A 24,290-nucleotide genomic window follows, 5' to 3' on the forward strand; every position below is an offset into this window, starting at 1 on the left:
GTGATATTCTTCAAAGTAGCCACCCTTTGACTTGCACACTCTTGGAACCTTTTTTACTATTTTCTACATTGTAGAATAATAATGAAGACATCAAAACTATGAAATAACACATACCAAGAGTGTGCAAAGGTTGGCTGCTTTGAAGAATCTCAAATATATTTTGATTTAACACTTGTTTTTGTTACTACACTGTGTTATTTCATAGTTTTAATGTCTTCACTTATTCTACAATGTGGAACATAGTAAAAAATAAAGAAACCCTTGAAAGAGTAGGTGTGTCCAAACAGAGTGCAAGTGAGAGAGAGGTGACTTGCTGCACATTTGAATATGTTTCATATCACTATGAGATGTTCATATCTATATTTTTTCCATTTGATTTGAACGTGTAATATTGAATTATTTAAGATGTCCCTCAGATTAGGCTAGTTTATAATTAAAGAGTTATTTCACTGTCAGGTGGATTGAAATGTGTTGTTACTGCATTGGTTTGCTTGAGCTGCGTTCCCAAATGAGAAGCAGAGTATAAAAACATGCACAGTTGCGTCTGAAATGGCACCCTATTCCTTATCAAGTGCACTACTTTTGACAAGAACCTATGGGGCTTTGGTCAAAAGTAGTGCACTATATAGGCCAGGGAATAGGGTGCCATTTCTTACATAGGGTTAGAGATGTTATTTGCATACCGATCTGTTTGTTTTCTACCCTTTTAAAATACTAAGCACTGTACTGTATCACACAAAGTCAACATTGCTGCAATTTCAGAAAATGTCACATGCAAGCACCTAGAGTAGCTGAGCAGGTTGTACTTCACTTTGGAAGGGTATGCTAAACAGTGTGTAAGGTCTGGTCTTTGGGAATGTTGAACTTTTTATTTTGGTAATTAAATATTTTTATTCAAATACATGACTGTTTACTTGTCTAGTATGCTGTGATGCGCAGATCACTTGTTCTTGGCACCCCTTTGAAAAATGTAATGAACATAATTTGATTAATGGGGAAATGCTTTAGGAAAATTAAAGCAATCCTGTAGGGCAGTGGTTCCCAAACATTTTATAGTCCTGTACCCCTTCAAACATTCAACCTCCAGCTGTGGTACTCTGACCCCTAGCACCAGGGTCAGCACAATCTCAAATGTTGTTTTTGCCATCATTGTAAGCCTGCCACACACACACACTATAAGATACATTTATTAAACATAAGAATGAGTGAGTTTGTCGTGTCCAAAACATCTTTCAAGCTGTCAGGCATTCCCTTGGCAGTGAGAGCCTCTTGGTGGATGCTGCAGTGTACCCAAGTGGCGTCGGGAGCAACTGCTTGCATGCACATTACCACTCCACTATGTCTCCCTGTATTGTATCAGTACAGATACCAACACATCTTGACCATCAAAGTCCATTTGATGTCACAAAGTTTTCCAGTACTTTAAAAATATCCTCTCCTGTTGTCCTGGTTTCCAGTGGTTTGCAGAAGAGGATGTCTTCCTTAACCGACCCCCCATAAACGTAACGGACATATACCAGGAGCTGTGCCAGGCCCGCCATGTCTGTTGACTCCAGCTGTAAAGCACAGAATTCACTGGCTTGTATGTGAAGCAGTGATTGTTTCAAAACATGTCACTGATGCGTCGTGAAACAGTGTTGTTTGATGGCATTGTCTGTATAGGTTTTTGGACCTTTTCCCCCAGCATTGTCCCAGCCATATCCACGGTAGCAGGAAGAATGAAGTCCTCCACAATAGTATGGCGCTTGCATGTCCTAGCCACTCAGTAGCTCACCATATAAGACGCTTCTAGCCCCTTCTTATTAATGGTATCTGTTGGTTTTATACATGTCTTACTACTCAAAATTCATCTTAATTCTCACTCAAATTGGCATGTTGGGTTTCTAAATGTCTGCGCAAGAGTGAAGGTTTCATCGAGTTGTGAGTTATGTGCAAAAGTACTATAACACACAGTGGCTAAGGAAAGGCACTACTTCCAATACAAGTGAACCCCAAATCAATGTAGTTCTCATCATATTTGAGCCTCTTCGATGGTCCAACATCCCTGTCTGTTGTTTGGTGCTTTCCCGGGTAAGGGGGCAGTAGCTCTTCGGCTGCATCAGATTCACAACTGTCAGTGTCCATGCTAGCTGGGCTAACAACAAATGTAGAATTACTGGTGCTAGCATTGGATGTGCTCGTGGAAGCAGAACAACTTGTGTCGTCAACAGGTGCAGTACTGCTACTACCAGCAGTACTACCAGTAGAGCTGGTATGTGTCTTTATGGATGAGGGCCTTACTTTTTTTTAACCATTTATCAATTTTTCAAGCAAACTGAATGAGCAGCAGCTACATTTGGCTACATATGGACCTTTAGTGGAATTCCTGCGAGAGAGTAACGGTTAATGTGATTGGATGTTAATTATTTGACTAGGCTACCTGTATTTGACATTGTTGTTATTTCGCTGAACACTAGATGGTTTAATTTTATTTTTGGCAGTGAAACGAGGCTACTCAGTTGAGAAAAAAAACTCACCAAAATGTATAGCCCCGTTGGAATATATAAATGGACTGTTTGAAAATGTGAAGATTCTTTTTTTTAAATAACTTAACATTTTTATGTGAAGCACATTTTTATTTTGGCGTACCTACCTGCTGTAGGTTGAACTAGTGTTTAGAGTGCCAGATTAGGCCTTTGTCTAGGAGAGGACAGCTGCAGACAGCAGCTTCCATGTGACAGACGTTTGAATGTAAAACTAAAAAACATGGTTAATACATGACCCGAGTTGGGTGAGAAGGTTCCAGAAAGGTCCATATACCATATAACAATGTCCTTTCCTGCTCATTGAAAGCTAAGCCACCCGAGGTCACCAGTTACCCTGGCATTTAGGAAATTCTCTGCTGTGCCCTATCAAAAGGCCACACAACAGGGTAAAAAAAAAATGTTATAGTATATGAAAATACATTTTATACATAGAAATATACTTTTAATGACAATCATAGCACTAGATTTTAGATTTCCAAATATAAACAACTACATCATGTGCATCTGTATTCAAGGTGGCCAATATCATTCACTTGTGACATTGTAGGTTTTTTATTTTTTTATTTTACCTTTATTTTACTAGGCATGTCAGTTAAGAACAAATTCTTATTTTCAATGACGGCCTAGGAACAGTGGGTTAACTGCCTGTTCAGGGGCAGAACGACAGATTTGTACTTTGTCAGCTCGGAGATTCGAACTTGCAACCTTTCGGTTACTAGTCCAATGCTCTAACCACTAGGCTACCCTGCCGCCCCAGGTAGTGGTCAACAGAAAACAGTCAACAGAAAATGGCAAATTATAATTACATCACAATTATGGATGATAACTAATATAAATAAATACAAAATGAATAGATAGTCGATCTTGAATTAAAAATAGGATGATCAAATGCTCTTTCAAAGAAACTCATTAAATGCCAAGTCTGTGGAGGCCACTGTGACTGTATGCACCTGTGGAAACAGTGAAGGGGCAGTCTGCAGTTACTACACTCATTTTTGGATTAGAAATTCATGATATATACTCATTGATTCTTGAATATACCTTACAAATGCCTCATGAGCTTAGTTCAACTATCGTATCCCATCAGAACTCAAAATATAAGCTTGTATTCCTCCAATGTTTGTAAACAAATGTAAACAAACTGTATTGCCTCAAAACATGGTTAAAACTATAATTATGATATCATGGATGGTCAGTCTTTGCATTCTTGTAAGTCTTCGATTTGAGAGGGATTACATTTCTCCAGGCCCAGCCCTCAGCCTTTTACCAAAACAGAGGCGGGGAACACTTTGTTATTGTTTTAAATGTGGATTGGCCCTTTAAAGCAGATGATTCAATTACTTGACAGAATCTCACATTATGGGCTTGAGTGCTAAAACATGTGAAACAACAGACTGACATATGTACGAAACATAGGAAAATGCAGAAGGTACTGAGAGATTGAAAAAATACATTTGACTAACATTCCTTATGTCAATATTTATTGACTGATTAATTTCAAGATATATTCATTATCCTAACCATATTTGCAACATTTATTTAATTCTTATTTACTTAAACATTTAAAACATGTATTATTTCATAATAATAGTCTTATGTTCATTTTTTAAAGTAAAGTATTAAATTAATTCCAGTCCAAGTCAGTAACTACCATTAACTTGTAATGTCACCTTCAGAATTTGGCACATGATATCAGGTAAAAAAAATAGCATCCAAAAATACATATTACCATCGGTGTCAAGGCAAGCTGATTTAAAGTACTGTAGGTCAATATTCAGATGTAAGAGTTGAAATCTGGGGTGTGTATGGTACTGCATACATAAAGCTTCACTATAACCTCAAATGTTATCCCAATGCGTGAATTATTGTTGTACAAAAAAATGTCTTAAACATTTAACATGTATAAGTAATAGAAAACAAATCCCCCAACAAATTAAATCCAACAAACACAAGCCTTTGAAAAAGGTACAATCTTAACACAAAAAGAAACTAATGCATGCTTTGTTTTCCCTCCCCATCTCCTGTCCAGGACATCTTTGCCTTTCAGTACAAGGATGTGTTTGTAACATCCAGAAAGACATTGATGCAAACATTTTGACCATCCCCCTTGTTAATTTACATACTTCTGCTCATCTCATCAACTCATGTGACATTGTTCGTTCACAAATCTAACACAGTAGATTCTCCAATGAAGAAGAAACAAACATACAAAACCAACCAGTGCAGGCTTGATGGGGAAACCTTGTCTTGCTCCAGTTAGTGCAAAGGGTAGTTCTTTTTTGCTGTATGGCCTTGATGTCAATGTCTAACTGAGCTTCTGCAGTAATTTGTCCTCTTTGAGTCCAAACTGTACACTCACAGACATCTCTGCTATGAACTGTTCACAGGCCATCTTGGTCACCTGTTTGCAATAGCGCAGGTCAATGTGACAGATGCTTCCACAGCGCTTGAAGAAGGTAAGGGAATGGTCTGTCACCCTATTACAAACTTGAGGTGGAGACAAAAACAGAGCCAGGCATGAGGAAACTGAAGAGCCGGATTGAATATTATGAAGCCTAAATGCAACATAAAGACTTGCAAACTATTATAGAAATAACTGAAATCAAGATAAGACAGAAAATAAATACATCTTCGATATTCTTTAATATTAAGAGAAAAATAAGTGAAATAGCTTGTTCTATAATAGTTATGACTGATAACACGATGTATAATGTAAAATTGTATAATGTAACTACTGTAAAAAAAAATAATAATAAAGTTTAAATAAGTGGTATGTATCTAAAATGTGTTTCGAATGTACATGTAACAAAAGAAAAAGCTGTAAAAAGTTACATTTTGTCCTCCGAAGGTAGCCCAAAAAAATAAACAAGTGACAGCAGAGTAAATAAAAACAGCCTCTGTGCTGTTGTATTACTCTAGCCCCTAGTGCTAATACTGAGGTTGTGAGAGTAGTGTGATTGACTGAGGGTTCCTACCTGACAGGTTGATCTCTGTGAGTGAATCTCTGGTTGTGGTTCCTGCGGCCGTCAGCAGGTTGACCGAATGGTCGTTGATGTGGTTGCAGTAGCTCAGGTCCAGTCGGGAAAGTAACGGCATATGTCTGATAATCAGACGCAGAGAGGCATCTGTGATGTCCAGCCCGGCCAGACGCAAGTCCAGGATGTTCCTCAGTTTACAGCGGTTGTCCAACTGACCTGAGGGTGGAGAGCAGGCACAAAACAGGAGTGATTTCTCATCTCGCAGTCAAACATGGCGAGTAATCTCATAGATTTTCGTTAACATCCTTTAATTAAACGTGAACTATCTTAAGATACACTCATTTTTCTTCTTAATGGGTTTTTAGAAAGAAAAGCCTCCCAGTCCTGTCACACCCAGGAGAACCACCAGAGGTTGCTATAATACACTCATGTCAATTTCACCTAACTCTCCCCTCTTGTTGCAGGTGGTTACCTGGTCTGTTATCGGTCGGGGGCGAGAGCAGGTCCCTCATCTGGGCATCTTTGAGCCCTTCCACCCACTGCACATCCAGGGTGCGCAGCAGAGGGCAGCTAGAGGTGCAGAGGGCAGACACAGCCACCCACGAGCACCCTGAGAGCAGCAACACCCGCAGACCTGCAGGACACAGAGCGAAGTACTGTCAGACGGGTTTCAACGCTGAGACACAATCACATATGGACAGTCTCTGGTGTCTGGCCAAAACATTTTCCTCTCCCATAGATCACAGGTTCACGTGGTCCTGGTATGTACCTGGTAAGCGGTTTATTAGCCAGCTCAGCTGCTTCTTGGAGATGTTGGTCCAGCTGAGGTCCAGTGAGAGGGGCTGTCTGCGGATGATGCCACTCAGCATGAGGGGAGTGATAGATTTACAGCGGTTCAGATCGATGTTGGTCCACAGTCTTTTATCACAGCACCTGTCAGAGATAGAGTGTGTATTTATATTGTCTATCTGGCTTGGACTAAAATTCACAATGTTCTAGATAATTAGTATATTTGAATGTGAGTGTTAAAGAGATTGAACGGGATCTTAAGCACTTACAAATTAGTAACATATTTTACGAATTGGAATTCCTAACAATTTTTTATGCAGGACGTAACACATCATACGAAATGGATTACGTGCACAATGGTGCACAATTATCAGGGACCCAACTTTTATAACGCATCTTTATTTTATGTTTTATAGGCCCTTAAATGTAAAGTAAAAATATGAGTGGGAATAGTAAGAGCTCTCACCATCTATTCCATGTCTTGCAGACACGCATGCAGACACACAGCTCCTTGTGTGTGAAGTGCCCAAAGAGCTTCATCCAGACCTCTCGCTGAACTGCATGGGTCTTCCCGTCCACCAGGGGCAGTCTGTCCGGCGGGGGGCTGATGGGGGGTGGCCGGATTACGTGCCGCTCCATTTGGACACACTTGGGTGGGGAGCGTGGGGGCAGAGGCCGGGTGCCAGGGGAGCTCCTGTTGAAGCCCAGAGGGGTGATCTGGCTGGGGTAGAAGTGGCGCAGCTCCCAGGGGGTGCCGTTCATTTCCTTGGTCCGGAGGTGGGGGCGCTCCCCTCCCAGGTCACTGCCGATGCGGAAGCCCCTCTTGGGCTCCTCATTCTCACTCTCTGGCTCCACCTTGAGGGGCTGGCGGTTCTCATTGGCTAGGCAGTCCTCAGTCTTTTGGATCTCCTGGTTCAGTGCTTTGCTCAGCTCCTTGTTGGGTAAACGGCGTTTGCGGCGCGCTTTGGGGCGTGGGCCCTTCTCCTGGGGTTCACTGCCACCCTCGCTGCTGGGGCCAGCCTGTGGAGAGCTGCAGTGAGACTGGTCACTGTCTAGAACAGGAGTTTTGAGAGGAGGCCTTGGAAAGTTTGTCTTTGTGTCTTTGCCATCCCCGTCCTCTGCCCAGTCCTCGGTATCTTCTAAACGATCTCTCCTCTCCAGGCCTCGCCAGAACAGAGAGTCCGTCTCCTCCTCATCCACTTCCTCCTCCTGGTCTTCCTCCTCAGTCTTGATCTGATGAAGGAGTTTGGGGAACAGAGGTTCATCTGCCTTTCCCTGTGGAGGAGAGGGAGGTTTAGTTAGAGAGCATGTTCAACTATGGATACCAGAGCACATATCAACATCCAAACATTTTACAAAAGGAGTTGCTTGGCACAGCATGAAAATTGCCATGCATAGTCAATGAGTAACATTATACTAACAGACACTGAAACATAAACCACATTATGAAATCGGAGTCTACCTTCTTCCTCACACTGAAGTCCTCTTCCTCGTCATCGTCGAAGAGCTTCCTCTTCTTCCTCAGTTTGTCCTCAGGTCTGGGCCGAGGCAGGGTGCTGGGGGTCAGGACAGGGGGGTGTCTGTGGAGGGGCTCCCGTTCCTCAGGTCTGTGTCTTGAGATATCATCTCCCTCAGGCTTTCTCTTGGCTGTAGACGTAGATGTGGCCTCACCCTCCTCCTTGACTGCCTTCTGCTCCTTCAGCAGGGAGCCAGGGAGGTTAGACGCATACTTGAACCCTGGTCCCCTTTTTTGCTTGCAGACCAAAAGGTGGAAAAACAGGGAAGACAACTTTATATATTTCGCCTATCACGACAGGGTCACCAAACTGAGATACTGTACTTGTTTCAATGGTGAAACAAGTCAGACATTGTAAACTACTTAGACTGTGACTGTGCCACTACTAGAGAATTAGATGTTTGTTTCCTTCCCGTGTAACAGACACAGGGCATTGAACCATGTGATATAGTAAGTAGATGAACAGGAAGTAAGAAACCACAAAGTAAAGACATTATGAAATGCCTCTGACGTTAAAGAATAATTATTTGGAGAGTGTTTTCCAAAGATGGTTCACAGCACTGTTTCCTAATCCAACATCAGATGACAAAATTGGTGTGTGCTTTATCTTTGGAGAAAGGGGAAACTAAAATATCAATTTCATATTAATGCTTATGAACTTGAGAATATATAGTATTCTATGATGGGCTGCCTACAGTAAGTCCTTAAAATGATGCATTCATATACAGATGTAGGATCATCCTGTTGCGGGACATTTAAAACTTGTAGTGAATTTGAGGTTTAAAAGGTCTTCTGAAGTTTATAATTTCAAATGTATCAACCGCTACAAAGTATCAATTAACTATAATCCACATATCCTTTAGCTGCAGGGTTAAGTTCCTGCTGTAGCAAACTGGCTCAAATTAAGATCCTACATTTGTAGGTACTCACTTTTCCGGTTTTCCCAGCGTAGTTGCATTTGGGACATTCCCAACAGTTAGGAAGTTCATCGTTCACCACGCCAGAAGCATCTTTTACCTGAAAAGCATGAAGTAAAAGAGAGAGTTAAGACAAAAAGGGCAGAAGGGGAGTCAGTCTAATGTAGAATGTGTTCAGCACAGAGAGAAATTAACAGGGAACTGAAAGTGACTGTTGTCACCTCTTTGAGTGAGGCAGTTTAACACTTTATTTTCTGACACATTTAAAAAGTGAGAAACTCTAGCAAACAACCTCCTCTAACAATGAAAAATCAATATTCTTCAGAAATACCTTACCATAAGTGTGTTATGTGCCTGGAATACAACAAACACAAAGGCTGTGTTCCTAATATCTGATGTAGTTCACAACTTCACTTCCTTAGAACAGGTTCGAGCAAGGACATGCTATGACATGTTATGCTTTGGCTGAATGGCTCCTAAGAGTGCATGGGCAGCTTTGCATTTTATTTGCATCCGGCACCACCCAGCAATGTCGACAACACTGCAAAGTCGTATTCAAGCATCATGTGATTTCAACTGGACACAGCCTACTGCAAGTCTGGCTGGAGGAGGGAAAGTGATGAGGTGATTCAGTGTCAAACAACAACAGGAAGTCCCCACCACACCAATGACTCATCAAGTTGCCTTGTAAAACTATTTGACAGTCAAAACACAGTGAATCACCTGCCGTTAGTACAAAGGCAAACATTCCAGGATTTTGCCTTCATTTGTGTGTCAAAGCATATAAATCACTCAACCGTATCATAAACATTCAGGTGAATCTCACTCACACAAATAAGGAATCATCAAACTCATCAGGTGGAGGCTTGGCCTCGTGTTCCGTCATGGTTGTGTTCAATCACGACTCGACATGCTCATCCTGTCTCACCTTTAAGCAGTTGGGGTGGACAATCTCATTGCAGATGGAGCACTCCATGAGCATGACGTTGAACTTGTCCTCCTCCTCCAATGTGTCCTCCTTCCCTGCTTCTCCGCACACCACACACACAGCTGTGTGGGGCAGGACAGGCTGCAAAGGACAAATACAAAAACACATTCACTGACAACTGTCAAACTCAGTAACACACACAGTGTCTCCATTATGCCGGTGTGCAATAATATTTGCAAATAGTGTTGATAAGCTGCTACTGGTCATTCTGTTTCCTGTTTTAGGAAAATCATTAACAGACATTGGCGACTATGCCAAATCGTAGACAAATATCCACTGAATGGACTCAACAGAATCGAGAGACCTTTGACACATGAATGAGTCATACTGTTGCAAAAATAAAAATGTTAGCACTCACTTCCTGAGGTCTCGCTCTGTATCATTGTACTTCTGGTTGGTTCTTGCTTACACTGACCATTCTTTCAGACCCTGAACTGTGAACCTGTCTTGTGGTTTTCATTGCATTTGTGACACAGCACTGTAGCACTGGATAAGACAATATAGGCTAACTGAACGATCTGCTAAATAGTATGAATGATGAAAAGCCTGTGTGGTTACTATGGCTTTACTCACTGCAATGCACTGCCTCATGATACAGGACTGCTTCATGCGCCCAGGTCCTCCAAACTTCTTCATGTCTTTACAGAAGTGACATTCTCCACACTCAGTTCGGAGGCACGCCTCACACTTTCGGCAGCGTGTTCTCCTGCGTCTGGCGCCAGACGCACTGCGATTGGACGGCAGCTTGACCGCTGCTGAAGTCCCCATCTTGGGCTTTGGCCGGTTGGCTTCTCGTTGCTGCAGAGAGAAAAATAATACAATTTATGTTAAAACATCCATTAGCTCTTGTCCCTGGAAGTAGACTTTTTGAGTCCGGTCATTGGCTCCCTGGTCCTCTCCAACCAATATTCAAACCTGAGTATTTGGAAACTACTTTAGAAAGGAAATTCAAATGGGCACTATTGCCTAAGACAGTAACCTACATTCTGCTTCATTATGGAACACAAAACATCTAGTATGGTCTACTCCTGACAGTCAAAGCTAGTGAAACAGTACTGCACTGAAGCCACCGGCTGCGAGCCACATACAGTACCTTTCTAAACCTCTCTAAATGCCAAATCTGTAAATCAGCCTCTGTCCAAGAAAATAAAAAGATTCTCTCCCACCCCGTGACACCACAAATAGTTAGAGGTTCACAGGTAAAAATTAATTTCAATGCTCTTTACCCGAGCCTAGAGCCACCAGAACAATAAACACGAGATATTCCCTACGCCATTACTGAGAAATGTATTTTTTGCTGCAGAGGCGAGTGTTTCCTTGGCAACACAGTTCCCCTGCTTTTCCTAACCATTTGAATAGAATAATGAAAGGAGGTGAGAACTAGCAGAGACATATTGTACTTTAGCTTTAAATGGGAGGGCTGTGGAGAGGTTAGGATTGTTTTGAAATTGAACATTTTCATGGCTCCTCTGGTAGTACTAAAACTGTTACTTTATTTTCTCAAAGTACAAATATCGCTTCAGGCCCTAGGAGACACACTGGAAAAACAGAGTTGAATGTGCTACTGTAGATTGGGTCATTCATTCCTCTGGAAGCTGTTCTTACTGGCATTAAAAACACTGTTTATGGGGTGAGATCGATTAGTGTAGTGTAGAATCTGCTGCTTGTCACTCAGTCCCAGTCGAGCATTATGTCCTGCCTCTGATCTCCTGCAAAGGACATCTATAAGGCTGATACGCTGTTTACACAACCTACTCCACAAAATAAAAGGTACAACCAATTGCATGGTGTAAAATATGAATGTTTTCATCTGGAGGTTTGGTGTGTATTTCTGGCAAAATTATCTACCACTGTGTGAGCCAGTAGGTCCATCCATTAAAGAAACTAAATCACATGACAGCAACACACACAGGTCCACAAAAGATGTCTTACCACCTGGCAATGCTCCTCAGTTAAGGATTAATACACAACAGTGAAAACCTTCCACTCCCAAACAAATACTGAGAAACATTGCCACGTCACAGCCCTTACATAACCATCCTCCTGGAACAGATATAGCTAATAAGGACCAAACCGCCATCATATAAAAGCAGATGGAATTCTTGCAGAGGGCTTAAAGAGAGAGAAGAAAACCCCTAGACCAGGGTCATTGAGAACAAAGTGTTCCTTCATGAATCCTAGAATAAGATGTCCCTGGAGAGACATACCACAAGACGATCCTTCACCAGAAAGCTTTTCTTCAGGTCTGGAAAGAGAGTTGTTATAATAACCTTTCACCTTCGTCTCATCTTTGGCCATCCTCAAGCATCACTCCAGATCCTAAACAGATTCTCAAGCATACACGGTTGTTGTTGACGCAACATCCAACTGGAAATGGGAAACAGACTACAATCTGATGGTTTTACGAAGAAATCTGTTCAACCAAGGAGTGTATGGAAAGGTGTACAAGGAAGACATCAGAAGGAGGGCTGAGGCTGCAAATGCTATGACTATCAGCATTGCGCAACATTCAAGTGTGAGTGGCACATTCCTGGCATTGTCTTAAAATGTTGAAATTCCTCTGATTTTTTAGAGAGCTTTAAACAGAAATCTCTACAACATTATATCCAACACAACAGATCACCAAAGCAATCAATGTGGGACTATTAGAAACCCACGTGTGCTATATGACCTATTTTCCTCTCAAACAAACTCCTGTTCACCCTGAAGGAGTCCTTGAATAAAGTAGCCGATACCCTCTTGTTCCAAATATTCAAGTTAATTGTGCAACAGCGTTAGCATGACAAAATGCTTAACAAAGTGTTCTGTGTATGTGAGTTATGAAAAGAGTGATGTTCTTCAAATATCTGTTCTGCCAAGGGGGCATGAGTTTGTTTATCTTTTATTTGGTTTAATCAACAAGTGTATGGTCCATCCAGGCCATGTTATGTGAAACCTCTGAATTACAGGAGAAAGTATTAAATATGGTGGCTAAAATGAGGAGTGATCCTCCTCCTATGCCTCTCTTCCAAGATATCATAACTCCAATCTTTAAGACATGTGTATCGTCTTTTTTTTTAAAACTAAAAGTCGTCTGAGTCAAAAGTAGGCCTATGAAACACTAATGTGGGGATTGTTTACAAAAGCATCTTGACCTATAATAGACCCAGACTGATTACCAACACTTACTGTAACTTGGCTGACTAATGTGCTCGGAATGTTAGGTTTGTTTGATGAGGCCCTAAAACACTAGGTCGTGATGGGGGCCTTATCTGATCAGTTTCACTGTGGATCCCAGTGCTGTGGGAGGAAGTCACAGGGTTCACCATCTGCCTGGCTTCAGTGGACCACAGCACACCACAACAATGCACACAAAAGGGAGGGAAGTCCATGACATCTCCACAACTGCGCCAAAAGAATAACATTAAAATAACCCACTTCATAAACAATGACTGAGTGGGTGTGTGGGTTTCATTTTGTATTTCACCTTTATTTAACCAGGTAGGCTAGTTGAGAACAAGTTCAACTGCAACCTGGCCAAGAATAAACCAAAGCAGTTCAACACATACAACAACAGAGTTACACATGGAATAAGCAAACATACAGTCAATAACACCGTAGAAAAAAATGTATATACAGTGTGTGCAAATGAGGTAAGATAAGGGAGGTAAGGCAATAAATAGGCCATGGTGGCAAAGTAATTACAATATACCAATTAAACACTGGAGCGATTGATGTGCAGAAGATGAATGTGGAAGTAGAGATACTGGGGTGCAAAGGAGCAAGATTTCTCTGCTGCCAATGACTGGAACGAACTACAAAAATCTCTGAAACTGGAAACACTTATCTCCCTCAATAGCTTTAAGCACCAACTGTCAGAGCAGCTCACAGATTACTGAACCTGTACATAGCCCACCTATAATTTAGCCCAAACAACTACCTCTTTCCCAACTGTATTTAATTTTAATTTATTTATTTATTTTGCTCCTTTGCACCCCATTATTTTTATTTCTACTTTGCACATTCTTCCATTGCAAAACTACCATTCCAGTGTTTTACTTGCTATATTGTATTTACTTTGCCACCATGGCCTTTTTTGCCTTTACCTCCCTTCTCACCTCATTTGCTCACATTGTATATAGACTTGTTTATACTGTATTATTGACTGTATGTTTGTTTTACTCCATGTGTAACTCTGTGTCGTTGTATCTGTCAAACTGCTTTGCTTTATCTTGGCCAGGTCGCAGTTGTAAATGAGAACTTGTTCTCAACTTGCCTACCTGGTTAAATAAAGGTAAAATAAATAAATAAATAAAGATTAATAAATAAATACAGTATGGGGATGAGGTAGTTCGAGGAATTGGCTTTGGGGGGTGACTAGTGGGATAGATCTGCTGGAGCGTGTGCTATGGGTGGGTGCTGCTATGGTGACCAGTGAGCTGAGATAAGGCGGGGCTTTACCTAGCAGAGACTTGTAGATGACCTGGAGCCAGTGGGTTTGGCGATGAGTATGAAGCGAGGGCCAGCCAACTAGAGCGTACAGGTCACAGTGGTGGGTAGTATATGGGGCTATGGTGACAAAACGGATGGCACTGTGATATACTGCATCCAATTTGTTGAGTAGAGTGTTGGGGGCTATTTTGTAAATGACATCGCCGAAGTCGAGGATCGGTAGGATGGTCAGTTTTACGAGGGTATGTGTGGCAGCATGAGTGAAGGAGGCTTTGTTGCGAAATAGGAAGCCGATTATAGATGTAATTTTGGATTGGAGATGCTTAATGTGAGACTGAAAGGAAAGTTTAAAGTCTAACCAGACACCTAGGTATTTGTAGTTGTCCACATATTCTAAGTCAGAACCGTCCAGAGTAGTGATGCTGGACGGGCGGGCAGGTGCGGGCAGCGATCGGTTGAAGAGCATGAATTTAGTTTTACTTGCATTTAAGAGCAGTTGGAGACCACGGAAGGAGTGTTGTACGGCATTGAAGTGCGTCTGAAGGTTAGTTAACACAGTGTCCAAAGAAGGGCCAGAAGTACACAGAAAGGTGTCATCTGCATAGAGTTGGATCAGAGAATCACCAGCAGCAAGCGCGACATCATTGATGTATACAGAGAAGAGAGTCTGCCCGAGAATTGAACCCTGTGGCACCCCCATAGAGACTGCCAGAGGTCCAGACAACAGGCCCTCTGATTTGACACACTGAAATCTATCAGAGAAGTAGTTGGTGAACCTGGAGAGGCAGTCATTTGAGTAACCAAGGCTGTTGAGTCTGCCGATAAGAATGTGGTGATTGACAGAATCGAAAGCCTTGGCCAGGTCGATGAATACGGCTGCACAGTAATGTCTCTAATCGATGGCGGTTATGATGTCGTTTAGGACCTTGAAGTCGGAAGTTTACATACACTTAGGTTGGAGTCATTAAAACTCGTTTTTCAACCACTCCACAAGTTTCTTGTTAACAAACTATAGTTTTGACAAGTCGGTTTGGGCATCTACTTTGTGCATGGCACAAGTAATTTTTCCAACAATTGTTTACAGACTGATTATTTCACAACTCCAGTGGGTCAGAAGTTTACATACACTAAGTTGACTGTGCCTTTAAACAGCTTAAAAAATTCCAGAAAATGGTGTCATGGCTTTACAAGGTTCTGACAGGCTAATTGACATCATTTGAGTCAATTGGATGTGTACCTGTGGATGTTTTTCAAGGCCTACCTTCAAACTCAGTGCCTCTTTGTTTGACATCATGTAAAAATCAAAAGAAATCAGCTAAGACCTCAGAAAGAAATTATAGTCCTCCACAAGTCTGGAAATTGCTCCCAAGGATGAACCAAACGCCTGAAGGTACCACATTCATCTGCACAAACAATAGTAAGCAAATATAAATACCATGGGACTGCGCAGCCGTCATACCGCTCAGGAAGGAAACGCGTTCTGTCTCCTAGAGATGAACGTACTCTGGTGCGAAAAGTGCAAATCAATCTCAGAACAACAGCAAAGGACCTTGTGAAGATGCAGGAGGAAACAAGTACAAAGGTATCTATATCCACAGTAAAACGAGTCCTATATCGACATAACCTGAAAGGCCGCTTAGCAAGGAAGGCACTGCTCCAAAACCAACATAAAAAAGCCAGACTATGGTTTGCAACTGCACATGGGGACAAAGATCGTACTTTTTGAATGTCCTCTGGTCAGATGAAACAAAAATAGAACTGTTTGGCCATAATGACCATCGTTATGTTTGGAGGAAAAAGGGGGAGGCTTGCAAGCCGAAGAACACCATCCCAACCGTGAAGCACGGGGGTGGCAGCATAATGTTGTGGGGGTGCAGGAGGGACTGGTGCACTTCACAAAATAGAGATCATGAGATAGGAAAATGATGTGGATATATTGAAGCAACATCTCAAGACATCAGTGTCTTTGCTATCCTTTGCTGCTGTTCTGGGATTGATTGAGTTAATGCTTGGTCGCAAATGGGTCTTCCAAATGGACAATGACCCCAAGCATACTTCCAAAGTTGTGGCAAAATGGCTTAAGGACAACAAAGTCAAGGTATTGGAGTGGCCATCACAAAGCCCTGACCTCAATCCTATAGAACATTTGTCGACAGAACTGAAAAAGCATGTGCGAGCAAGGAGGCCTACAAACCTAACACAGTTACACAAGCTCTGTCAGCAGGAATGGGCCAAAATTCACCCAACTTATTGTGGGAAGCTTGTGGAAGGCTACCCGAAAAGTTTGACCCAAGTTGAACCATTTAAAGGCAATGGTATCAAATACTAACTGAGTGTATGTAAACTTCTGACCCACTGGGAATGTGATGAAATAATTAAAAGCTGAAATAGATCACTCTCTATTATTATTCTGACATTTCACATTCTTAAAATAAAGTGGTGATCCTAACTAACCTAAGACAGGGAATTTTTACTAGGAATAAATGTCAGGAATTGTGAAAACTGAGTTTAAATGTATTTGGCTAAGGTGTATGTTAAGTTCCGACTTCAACTATATATACACATACAAGACCAGTTCTTTATGTCCATTAAATGCAAGACATATTTTATCTAGTCCTCATTATATCCTGTTTTATTCCGACAAAAAAAGAACATAGATTCTAAACGGACGCTAATGACTGACAGTAAAAATGTGTCTTAGGTATTCCTTCATGGGTAGTGTGATGCCTAAGTTTAACTTACAATCGACTGACACAGCCAGGCTTCTTCTTCTTCTGACTTTATATGGCGGTTGGCAAGGTGCATTACCATCACCAACTGGACTGGAGTGTGAACCGCAGTTCATCTTTCAATCACCCACGTGGGTATAATGTATAATAAAAACCAATGAGGAGATGGGAGAGGTGTGACTTGCAACACGTCAAGCATCACAAATAGAACCAAGTTCTATTTAAGTGCCTGGCTACGCAGACGCTTATTGAAACGCGCGAGAAGTGTGGGTGCAATGATTGATTAACATGTATGTGTACATTTATTTTGCAATGCACGAGACGCAGGCGGTGTGGTCAGCATGGTATCTGAATAACTGGGCCTGCCGGAAGCATAACGTGCACTCTGCCTCCTCCAATACGAGCACCTATTCCTAGCACACCTAGAACCTAATGCTTCAAAATAAGCTAAATATTTGTAATTTACCTTCTAAATGTATTACCTTTTGTGTGTGGCATAAACACACAACCAGTCAATGTTTTAATCTGATTAGGCTGCTTCAAAAGTCTAAATGTAGGCATGCGGTTTGCAACACCCTTGCCAATATATCCTCCAAACATGTCTTTTTGGGAATTATCACTTAAATAACCACTATTTTGCACATAACACATTTTACTGACACAAAAAGATCCCACCTTGTCTAGCATATTTTGTTTTGTCAACAAAATACTGACATTTGCTGCTTCCATCAGGACTGTCGTGCCATTTTATATCCGGCATGTACTTGACTCGCATAAAAATATTGGATGGAAACCTGGTTAATCTGAAGCCATTTTGAGGATGCTAGAATTACATTTTGTCAAGCCATTTTGCTATCTGTGCCAATATTTATATGGATACATCCATAACAATGAGCTAATGAGGCACAATTTTGCCTTGCATAGAAAATGTGCTCACTCGTCAGGACACTGTTGTTCAGAGGAGCTAGCCAACAACAGCTAGCCAACAACAGCTAACCAACAACAGCTAACCAACAACACAGATAACAAAATCACTCCAAACTGAAGCTGGAAAGACTGCAAACTAGCTGCACTTCATTTCGTTTGACTTTTTTACAATTGACATTTCTTTGTATATATATATATATATATATATATATATATATATATATATATCCATAAAAATTATGCCAGCTGATTCATGAATTTGACTAGCTAAGAAACGCTGCCTGCCTGCCTTTTCTAGTCCCGACTCCTGAGTTCATTACTTTTGGACAGCTGGAGATCGAATTTGAATATTGAAACAATGTAGCAAATTGTTGGAGAGACAGACAGCAAGGTTTATACAGGATTAGACATGATTATTTTATCATATTATACAAGTAAACTTGGAGTCACGTGATGGTATGTTGTGTGGTCCTCCCACTATGATTTGGGAACGGTTGTAATTTATTAGGCTACAGATTAAATAAATGATGAACTTCACAGGGTGGTGAAAGTGCACGGGATGAGCATGATGCTCAATAAATATCTAGGGTCTTATTCTGGTGACATGATGATCAATGGTTGGCAAATACAAAGTGCCAATACCAGGCTGGGCACATTTGCTATACCGACACGTTTTTTTGTGACAAATGCGATGAAAACCTATTTAACTTTAACCGTACATGGGAATGTAACCGCAAAAGTAATTTTCATGTGCACTATGTATTTACGCACAGACTTTTATCTGCAACAAGTCAATTTGATGGAAACAACTCTGGAAATGTGCATATTGTTTTTATGAAGATTTTTGAATATTTGCATGAAAATCTGCTGCCAATTGGATGGAGCCCTAGCTATAGACACCCTAAAGACTCTGCCAAGTGCGCTAGTCCAGTGTCGCGTTGATAATGCCTGCAACATCATGGTTCACCAGCAGCCCCAAACATCTAAAGAATAAGATACAGACCAGCCAAAACAAGCATGTAAGAATTGTACTTAAACTCCCCCTCCCCCCATCTGGAGGTTGAGCATTTCAAGCAGCTAGGCTGGCTATCTGTAGAAAGAAATAGTAGAATTAATTCAACTTGGTCTGGTCCACAGAATTATCAGACTCAGCCCCCTGGTACTAACCAAAAATGTTTAAATTTGTCAGAGATGTCCATCAGCATAATACTAGAGCCAGAGACACTAATATTCACTGTTTTAAATTTAAGAGTCTAACTGGTAAGAACACATTTGTATATACTGGCACTGTTGAGTGGAACAAACTACCACAGGAACTCAGTCATAGCAACCATAACCACTTTTTAAAAGAATATCAAAAGCTGGCTTATGTGTGAACAGTAGAATGTCTGTAATGTGTCTATGTGAAAACAAATAGGGACCACAATGGAAATAAGCCCTTACTTTATGGTGTAATCCCAGTCACTTTAAAAAATAGTTGTACTCTGTATTGTGCATTTTTATTTTTTACTGGCAAATAAAAATCTAATCAATCCAAATTGTGCATCACGGTCATTTGATGAATGGAAATAAACATCTGTTAAAAAACACCAAAACGTTTAATGATATTCAGAGATTGTCAAGCCAAACCTTGGATACTGGGTAGGCCTTCAAGGTAGGGTGGGATAAATGTTCTGTTTGTCGAGATTGACAGTCTTTTTATTTGTATTAATTAGGGATCCCCATTAGCTGGTGCCTATTCTTCCTGGGGTCCAAACACATTTAGGCACTTACATTACATATAAAACATAAGATAAACTGTACATTATAACATTATTACACCACTACATATCTACAATACAAAATGTATAATACCATCATACAACAACATTACAATGTACGTGTGTGTAGAGGGCGTGTGCTAGCGCTTGTGTGCGTATGCGTGTCTGTACCTTTTTGTCTCTCTTCAGAGTCACTGCTGTTCCATAAGGTGTAATTTTACCCATTTTTTTAACATCTGATTCTACTGCTTGCATCAGTTACCTGATGTGGAATAGAGTTCCATGTAATCATGGCTCTATGTAGTACTGTGCACCTCCCATAGTCTGTTCTTGACTTGGGGATTGTGAAGAGACCTTTGGTGTCTTGTGGGGTATGCATGGGTGTCCGAACTGTGTGTTAGTAGTTTAAACAGACAGCTCGGTACATTCAGCTTGTCAACACCTCTTACAAAAACAAGTAGTGATGAAGTCAATCTCTCCTCCACTTCGAGCCATGAGAGACTGATGCATATGCATATCATTGATATTAGCTCCCCGTGTACATTTAAGGGGAAGCCGTGCTGCCCTGTTCTGAGCCAATTGTAATTTTCCTAATTCCCTCTTTGCAGCACCTGACCACACTACTGAACAATAATCAGGTGTGACAAAACTAAGGCCTGTAGGACCTGCCTTGTTGATAGTGTTGTTAAGAAGGCAGAGCTGTGCTTTATTATGGACAGACTTCTCCCCAGTTTAGCCACTGTTGTATCAATAGGTTTTGACCATGCAGGTTTACAATCCAGGGTTACTCCAAGCAGTGTATTCACCTCAACTTGCTCATTTTCCACATTATTCAGTACAAGATTTAGTTCAGGTTTGGTGAATGATTTGTCCCAAATACAATTGATTTTATTTTTTGAAATATTTAGGACTAAATTATTCCTTGCCATCCATTCTGAAACTAACTGCAGCTCTTTGTTAAGTGTTGCAGTCATATCACTCAATGTAGTAGCTGACGTATATAGTGTTGAGTCATCCGCATACATAGACACACTTGCATGTTGTTAGCAAAGATTACTTTTTTCAAAGGGGCCTAATCATCTGCCCTGGGGAATACCTGATTCTTTCTGGATTATGTTAGAGGCGCTTCCATTAAAGAACACCATCTGTGTTCTGTTAAACAGGTAACCCTTTATCGACAATACAGCAGGGGGTGTAAAGCCATAACATACGTTTTTCCATCAGCATACTATGATCAATAATTTATTTTGGTGCTGACAACGCAAACCATGATATTGAAGCACACAAGGTCAGTATACTCTGTTTATTGGTTGTTTGGTGCATTGGCCCATAACCCTGTGTGTCATCAACTGTGAGCATGCTGAAGTGGCATAGTCGATATCCACGTTTATAAACACAGGATCGATATTGTTATTTGTGGTCATAAATATTATTTTTAGTTCATTCTGAGGGGCGGGGGGGCGGGGGGGGAGATAAAATTCGAACTAACCCTTAGCTAGGTTGCATGCCTAACTATGCTTCAGAGCTGTCTGACAAAATAATTTGACTAGTTCATCAAATAGATGAGGCATATGTAATGGGTGTGAAACAGCTAGCTAGTTAGCAGTGGTGCGTGCTAAATAGCGTTTCAATCGGTGACGTCACTTGCTCTGAGACCTTGAAGTAGTAGTGGAGCGATGGGTAACGATGCTTCGTGGGTGACTGTTGTTGATATGTACAGAGGGTCCCTGGTTCGCGCGTGGGGACGGACTAAAGTTATACTGTTACACACACTTTCACGAAATCGTATTGTGTACTTTCCTCTCTCAAAGTCTATGCGGTCTGTGTGTATCTAACCTGTAGCAGGCGTTAAAGTTGGTGGAAACGCCTTTATGCGCAAATATTGATATAACAACAATCACATGGAAATAAACTTGGAGTCACGTGATGATATGTTGTGTGGTCCTCCCACTCGGGAAAGGATGCAGTTTATTAGGCTACAGCTGGAATAATACACACTTTTCCAGTACACAGATGCACGCGACTCTTGGCGGCAGTAAGAAACCATTTCCATCTGCACCAAACATAGCCTATATTTACGTTATTACTTCTAAACAAAATATTTTGGGGGGGTTTCTCATACCCTTCCAATTAAGTTTTGGTTCTTGATTGTATTATGAAATGCACTCAAACAATATGTAAATAAAGGCTTTTTTTTGCGGCGTTCTAGAACTCTCCCTTGTTCTGCCACAAACGGCAATGTTTGTAAACACAGAAAGGGGTCGACACATTATGAACTTCACAGGGTAGTAAATGTGCAAGGTGATGAGCTTGATGCTTCTTTACAATAAATATCGAGGGTCTTATTCTGGTGACATGATGATCGATGCTTGGCTGCCGTTTGACAAATACAAATAATAGCGCTCATCCATAATAATCTCAATGTAGGTCGCCTACACGCACTGTATCTGGGAGCTGTTAGCTAGAGCGCATATGCCTAGACAAGAGTGGTATATAATAACAGTTGTGAAAAAGCTCTCAGAGTTGAAAATGCGATGGAAACCCATTTAAATTTTTCATTCGGTACATAGGACTGATGGGAAATTATTTGTATGTGCGCCACGTCATGACGCCCAGCCTCTTATATATCAAAAGTCCGTTTGATATAAACATCTCTGATGGGAAAATGTGCATACTGAATATTTGAATATTCGCATTTAAATCTGTCGCAAATTGGATGGAAACCTAGCTACTGTGTGTAGTTAAATACCATGTTTATGCGCTAAACTATGTTGATTATTTGCTTCATGAAAACTACAACTCCCTTCAACCCAGCGTCCCGCATAGTTCTTGACTTGAATTCTCTCGTAAATTATTTTATTTCCCTTGAGAAGACACCATGGGCTCACAATAAACATAACTAAATGGAATTCAAGTAACTGAACCAATGTCGCTCAATTTGTTGTTTAATAACCGGAAAAAACGACATATCGGTTAATCGTTCAACACTATTGTCGCGTAATGTACAACTAAAAGTCTCCAAACAGGCAAGAGCGGTCAACCGCTGTAAGAGCAGCTCATTGTTCCCTCTCCCCATCCCCCTCCCCAGTTCGGTTCCTGCAAAATAACATTGCCTCCAGCCCTCTTAAAGGCACAGAGCATGGTTAGGTGTGAGTATGAGCAGTTAAACACGGAAGGAATACGTATGTCTGTCCAGAGAGCTAGACCTGAATGTGACAATGGTGCTACATCAGGCATGGTCTGATTTAGCGTAATCTATTTACTTTAGTTTTAGAAAAAGTCAACACTGAGCCTCAGGTGAAGTGTAGTGAAAGGCCTCACATGTATAGTCATGCTACACTACTCTCCCACACCCTGACTGTTCACACAAAAATACAGTCACAATGACTGATCCTCTTCCATGATCACAGTAACTTGACCAAGAACACAATCTGACAGGTCAGTGTGTGACAAATAGCTGAGGGGGACAATGTATATTCATTGTGTCCTCTTCAAGGTTTTTGTTGAGAAGGTGTGTTCCAAAGGTGAGAGAATTCTGGATCACATTTAAAAACAAGCAATTATTGGGATCAACTAACTACTTTGGTGAGCAGCTCATTCTTTTCTTGCTAGGGTCTGAGATAGGTAATCTGGATACAACAACATGAGCCAGGGACAGGAGAAGGTGTCTGTATGACCTCTTAAATAGCTATCTCTTGCCCAGTGGATTAGTTCTCTTACCAAAACAACAAACCATGTTACCCTTTTCCATCCATTCCCTAGTCAAATTATTATCCTATTCCTGCTTATGGTACTGAGTGAGTGGGGATAGAGAAAAGAAAGAGATAGAAGGCAGGGAGAGAAAATACATTCTACTCACAGGATTACTGGTCTAAAGCCCCCCGAGAAAGACAAAACAGCATGCAGATTAGAAACCCAAAGTGGCTAATGTTCTGTTCTCTGACCTGTTCAGATTCTGAATCATAATCCTCTTCGTCTGCACTCAGTGACAAGGCCATGGTTCCTCTCTTCTCATCGTCTGTCCAGCGTTGTAGAGAAAACTGACATGGCTGAAGCCTCCAGCCCTGCTGCTGTTCCCTGCTGCTGTTCCCTGCTTACTCGTCCCCCTTTCTCCGTCTCTCTCCCTCCCTCTCTCCACACACAGTTCAGAACCAAGCAGCTGTACAGGCACACACACAGCGACAGGAAGCCTCATGAATATTCACAGGAAAGGTCAGGAGAGACAGGGGGCAGGCAAAGCCAATGGAGAGGCAGATTGCATTTGCTTACAGGGTTGGTTACAAAGGGCACCCAGAGTCAGAGTGGGACTGGAGGGTGGTAAGGGAGGGAATGGTCAAGAATAGTACACATGGGCAATGTGAAGACATCTGGCTCCTTGGGAATAAAGGGAGTGGCATGTTATCACACAAAAAAAAATCAGAATGATTGAGGACATGTTTCACTTTACTACAGTGACAGATACGCAGGTTGACGTTTATTGTTATAAGTCTTGTCCTGGAGGCAGAATTTAGTGATTTCCCTTTAGATAGGCCTGCTGCAAAGTCAAAATTGGCTCTATTGTAAAAATTCATGAAAACAAAACATATGCTTCTTGGTCTTAATTTAAGGTTAGGGTTAGCAGTGTGGTTAAGAGTAGGTTTAAAATCAGATGTTATGACAGTGGCTGTGCCAGCTAGTGACCACTCTGCAGAGCTGCCTCCAGAACAAGATTCATGAAGAAAAACTCTGAA

General features: G+C 41.3%; 1 protein-coding gene across 4 annotated transcripts; it reads right to left on the minus strand.

The window, feature by feature from the left end:
* Positions 1 to 3,989: 3,989 nt before the first annotated feature.
* On the minus strand, positions 3,990 to 23,735 carry LOC112248375 (lysine-specific demethylase 2B). Of its 4 annotated transcripts, none has more exons than XM_024417335.2 (10): positions 23,505 to 23,735; positions 10,287 to 10,511; positions 9,654 to 9,794; positions 8,739 to 8,825; positions 7,755 to 8,045; positions 6,759 to 7,567; positions 6,273 to 6,436; positions 5,976 to 6,137; positions 5,501 to 5,719; positions 3,990 to 5,012 (listed from the first exon to the last, which is right to left on the minus strand). In XM_024417335.2, the coding sequence occupies exons 1-10, from the start codon at positions 23,556 to 23,558 to the stop codon at positions 4,831 to 4,833; spliced, it is 2,334 nt and encodes a 777-aa protein (XP_024273103.1). In that variant the 5' UTR covers positions 23,559 to 23,735; the 3' UTR covers positions 3,990 to 4,830. The 4 variants fall into 4 exon arrangements, with proteins under 4 accessions (XP_024273103.1, XP_024273102.1, XP_024273104.1 ...); XM_024417334.2 differs by having other exon boundaries at positions 7,755 to 8,054; positions 23,505 to 23,734; XM_024417336.2 differs by lacking the exons at positions 9,654 to 9,794; positions 10,287 to 10,511; positions 23,505 to 23,735 and adding an exon at positions 9,062 to 9,641 and having other exon boundaries at positions 7,755 to 8,054.
* Between the last annotated feature and the right edge of the window lie 555 nt (positions 23,736 to 24,290).

The sequence above is a fragment of the Oncorhynchus tshawytscha genome, linkage group LG04 (assembly GCF_018296145.1).
Source record: "Oncorhynchus tshawytscha isolate Ot180627B linkage group LG04, Otsh_v2.0, whole genome shotgun sequence".
NCBI lineage: Eukaryota > Metazoa > Chordata > Actinopteri > Salmoniformes > Salmonidae > Oncorhynchus > Oncorhynchus tshawytscha.

Excerpts from the sequence above, each read along its gene's own strand:
- LOC112248375 (XM_024417334.2), bottom strand. The coding sequence starts at position 23,558 with ATGGCCTTGTCACTGAGTGCAGACGAAGAGGATTATGATTCAGAATCT. Across the intron at positions 8,826-9,653 it reads TCCACCCCAACTGCTTAAAG|GTAAAAGATGCTTCTGGCGT; the intron begins GTGAGACAGGAT and ends CATGCTTTTCAG. Across the intron at positions 5,013-5,500 it reads CACAGAGATCAACCTGTCAG|TTTGTAATAGGGTGACAGAC; the intron begins GTAGGAACCCTC and ends CTCCACCTCAAG.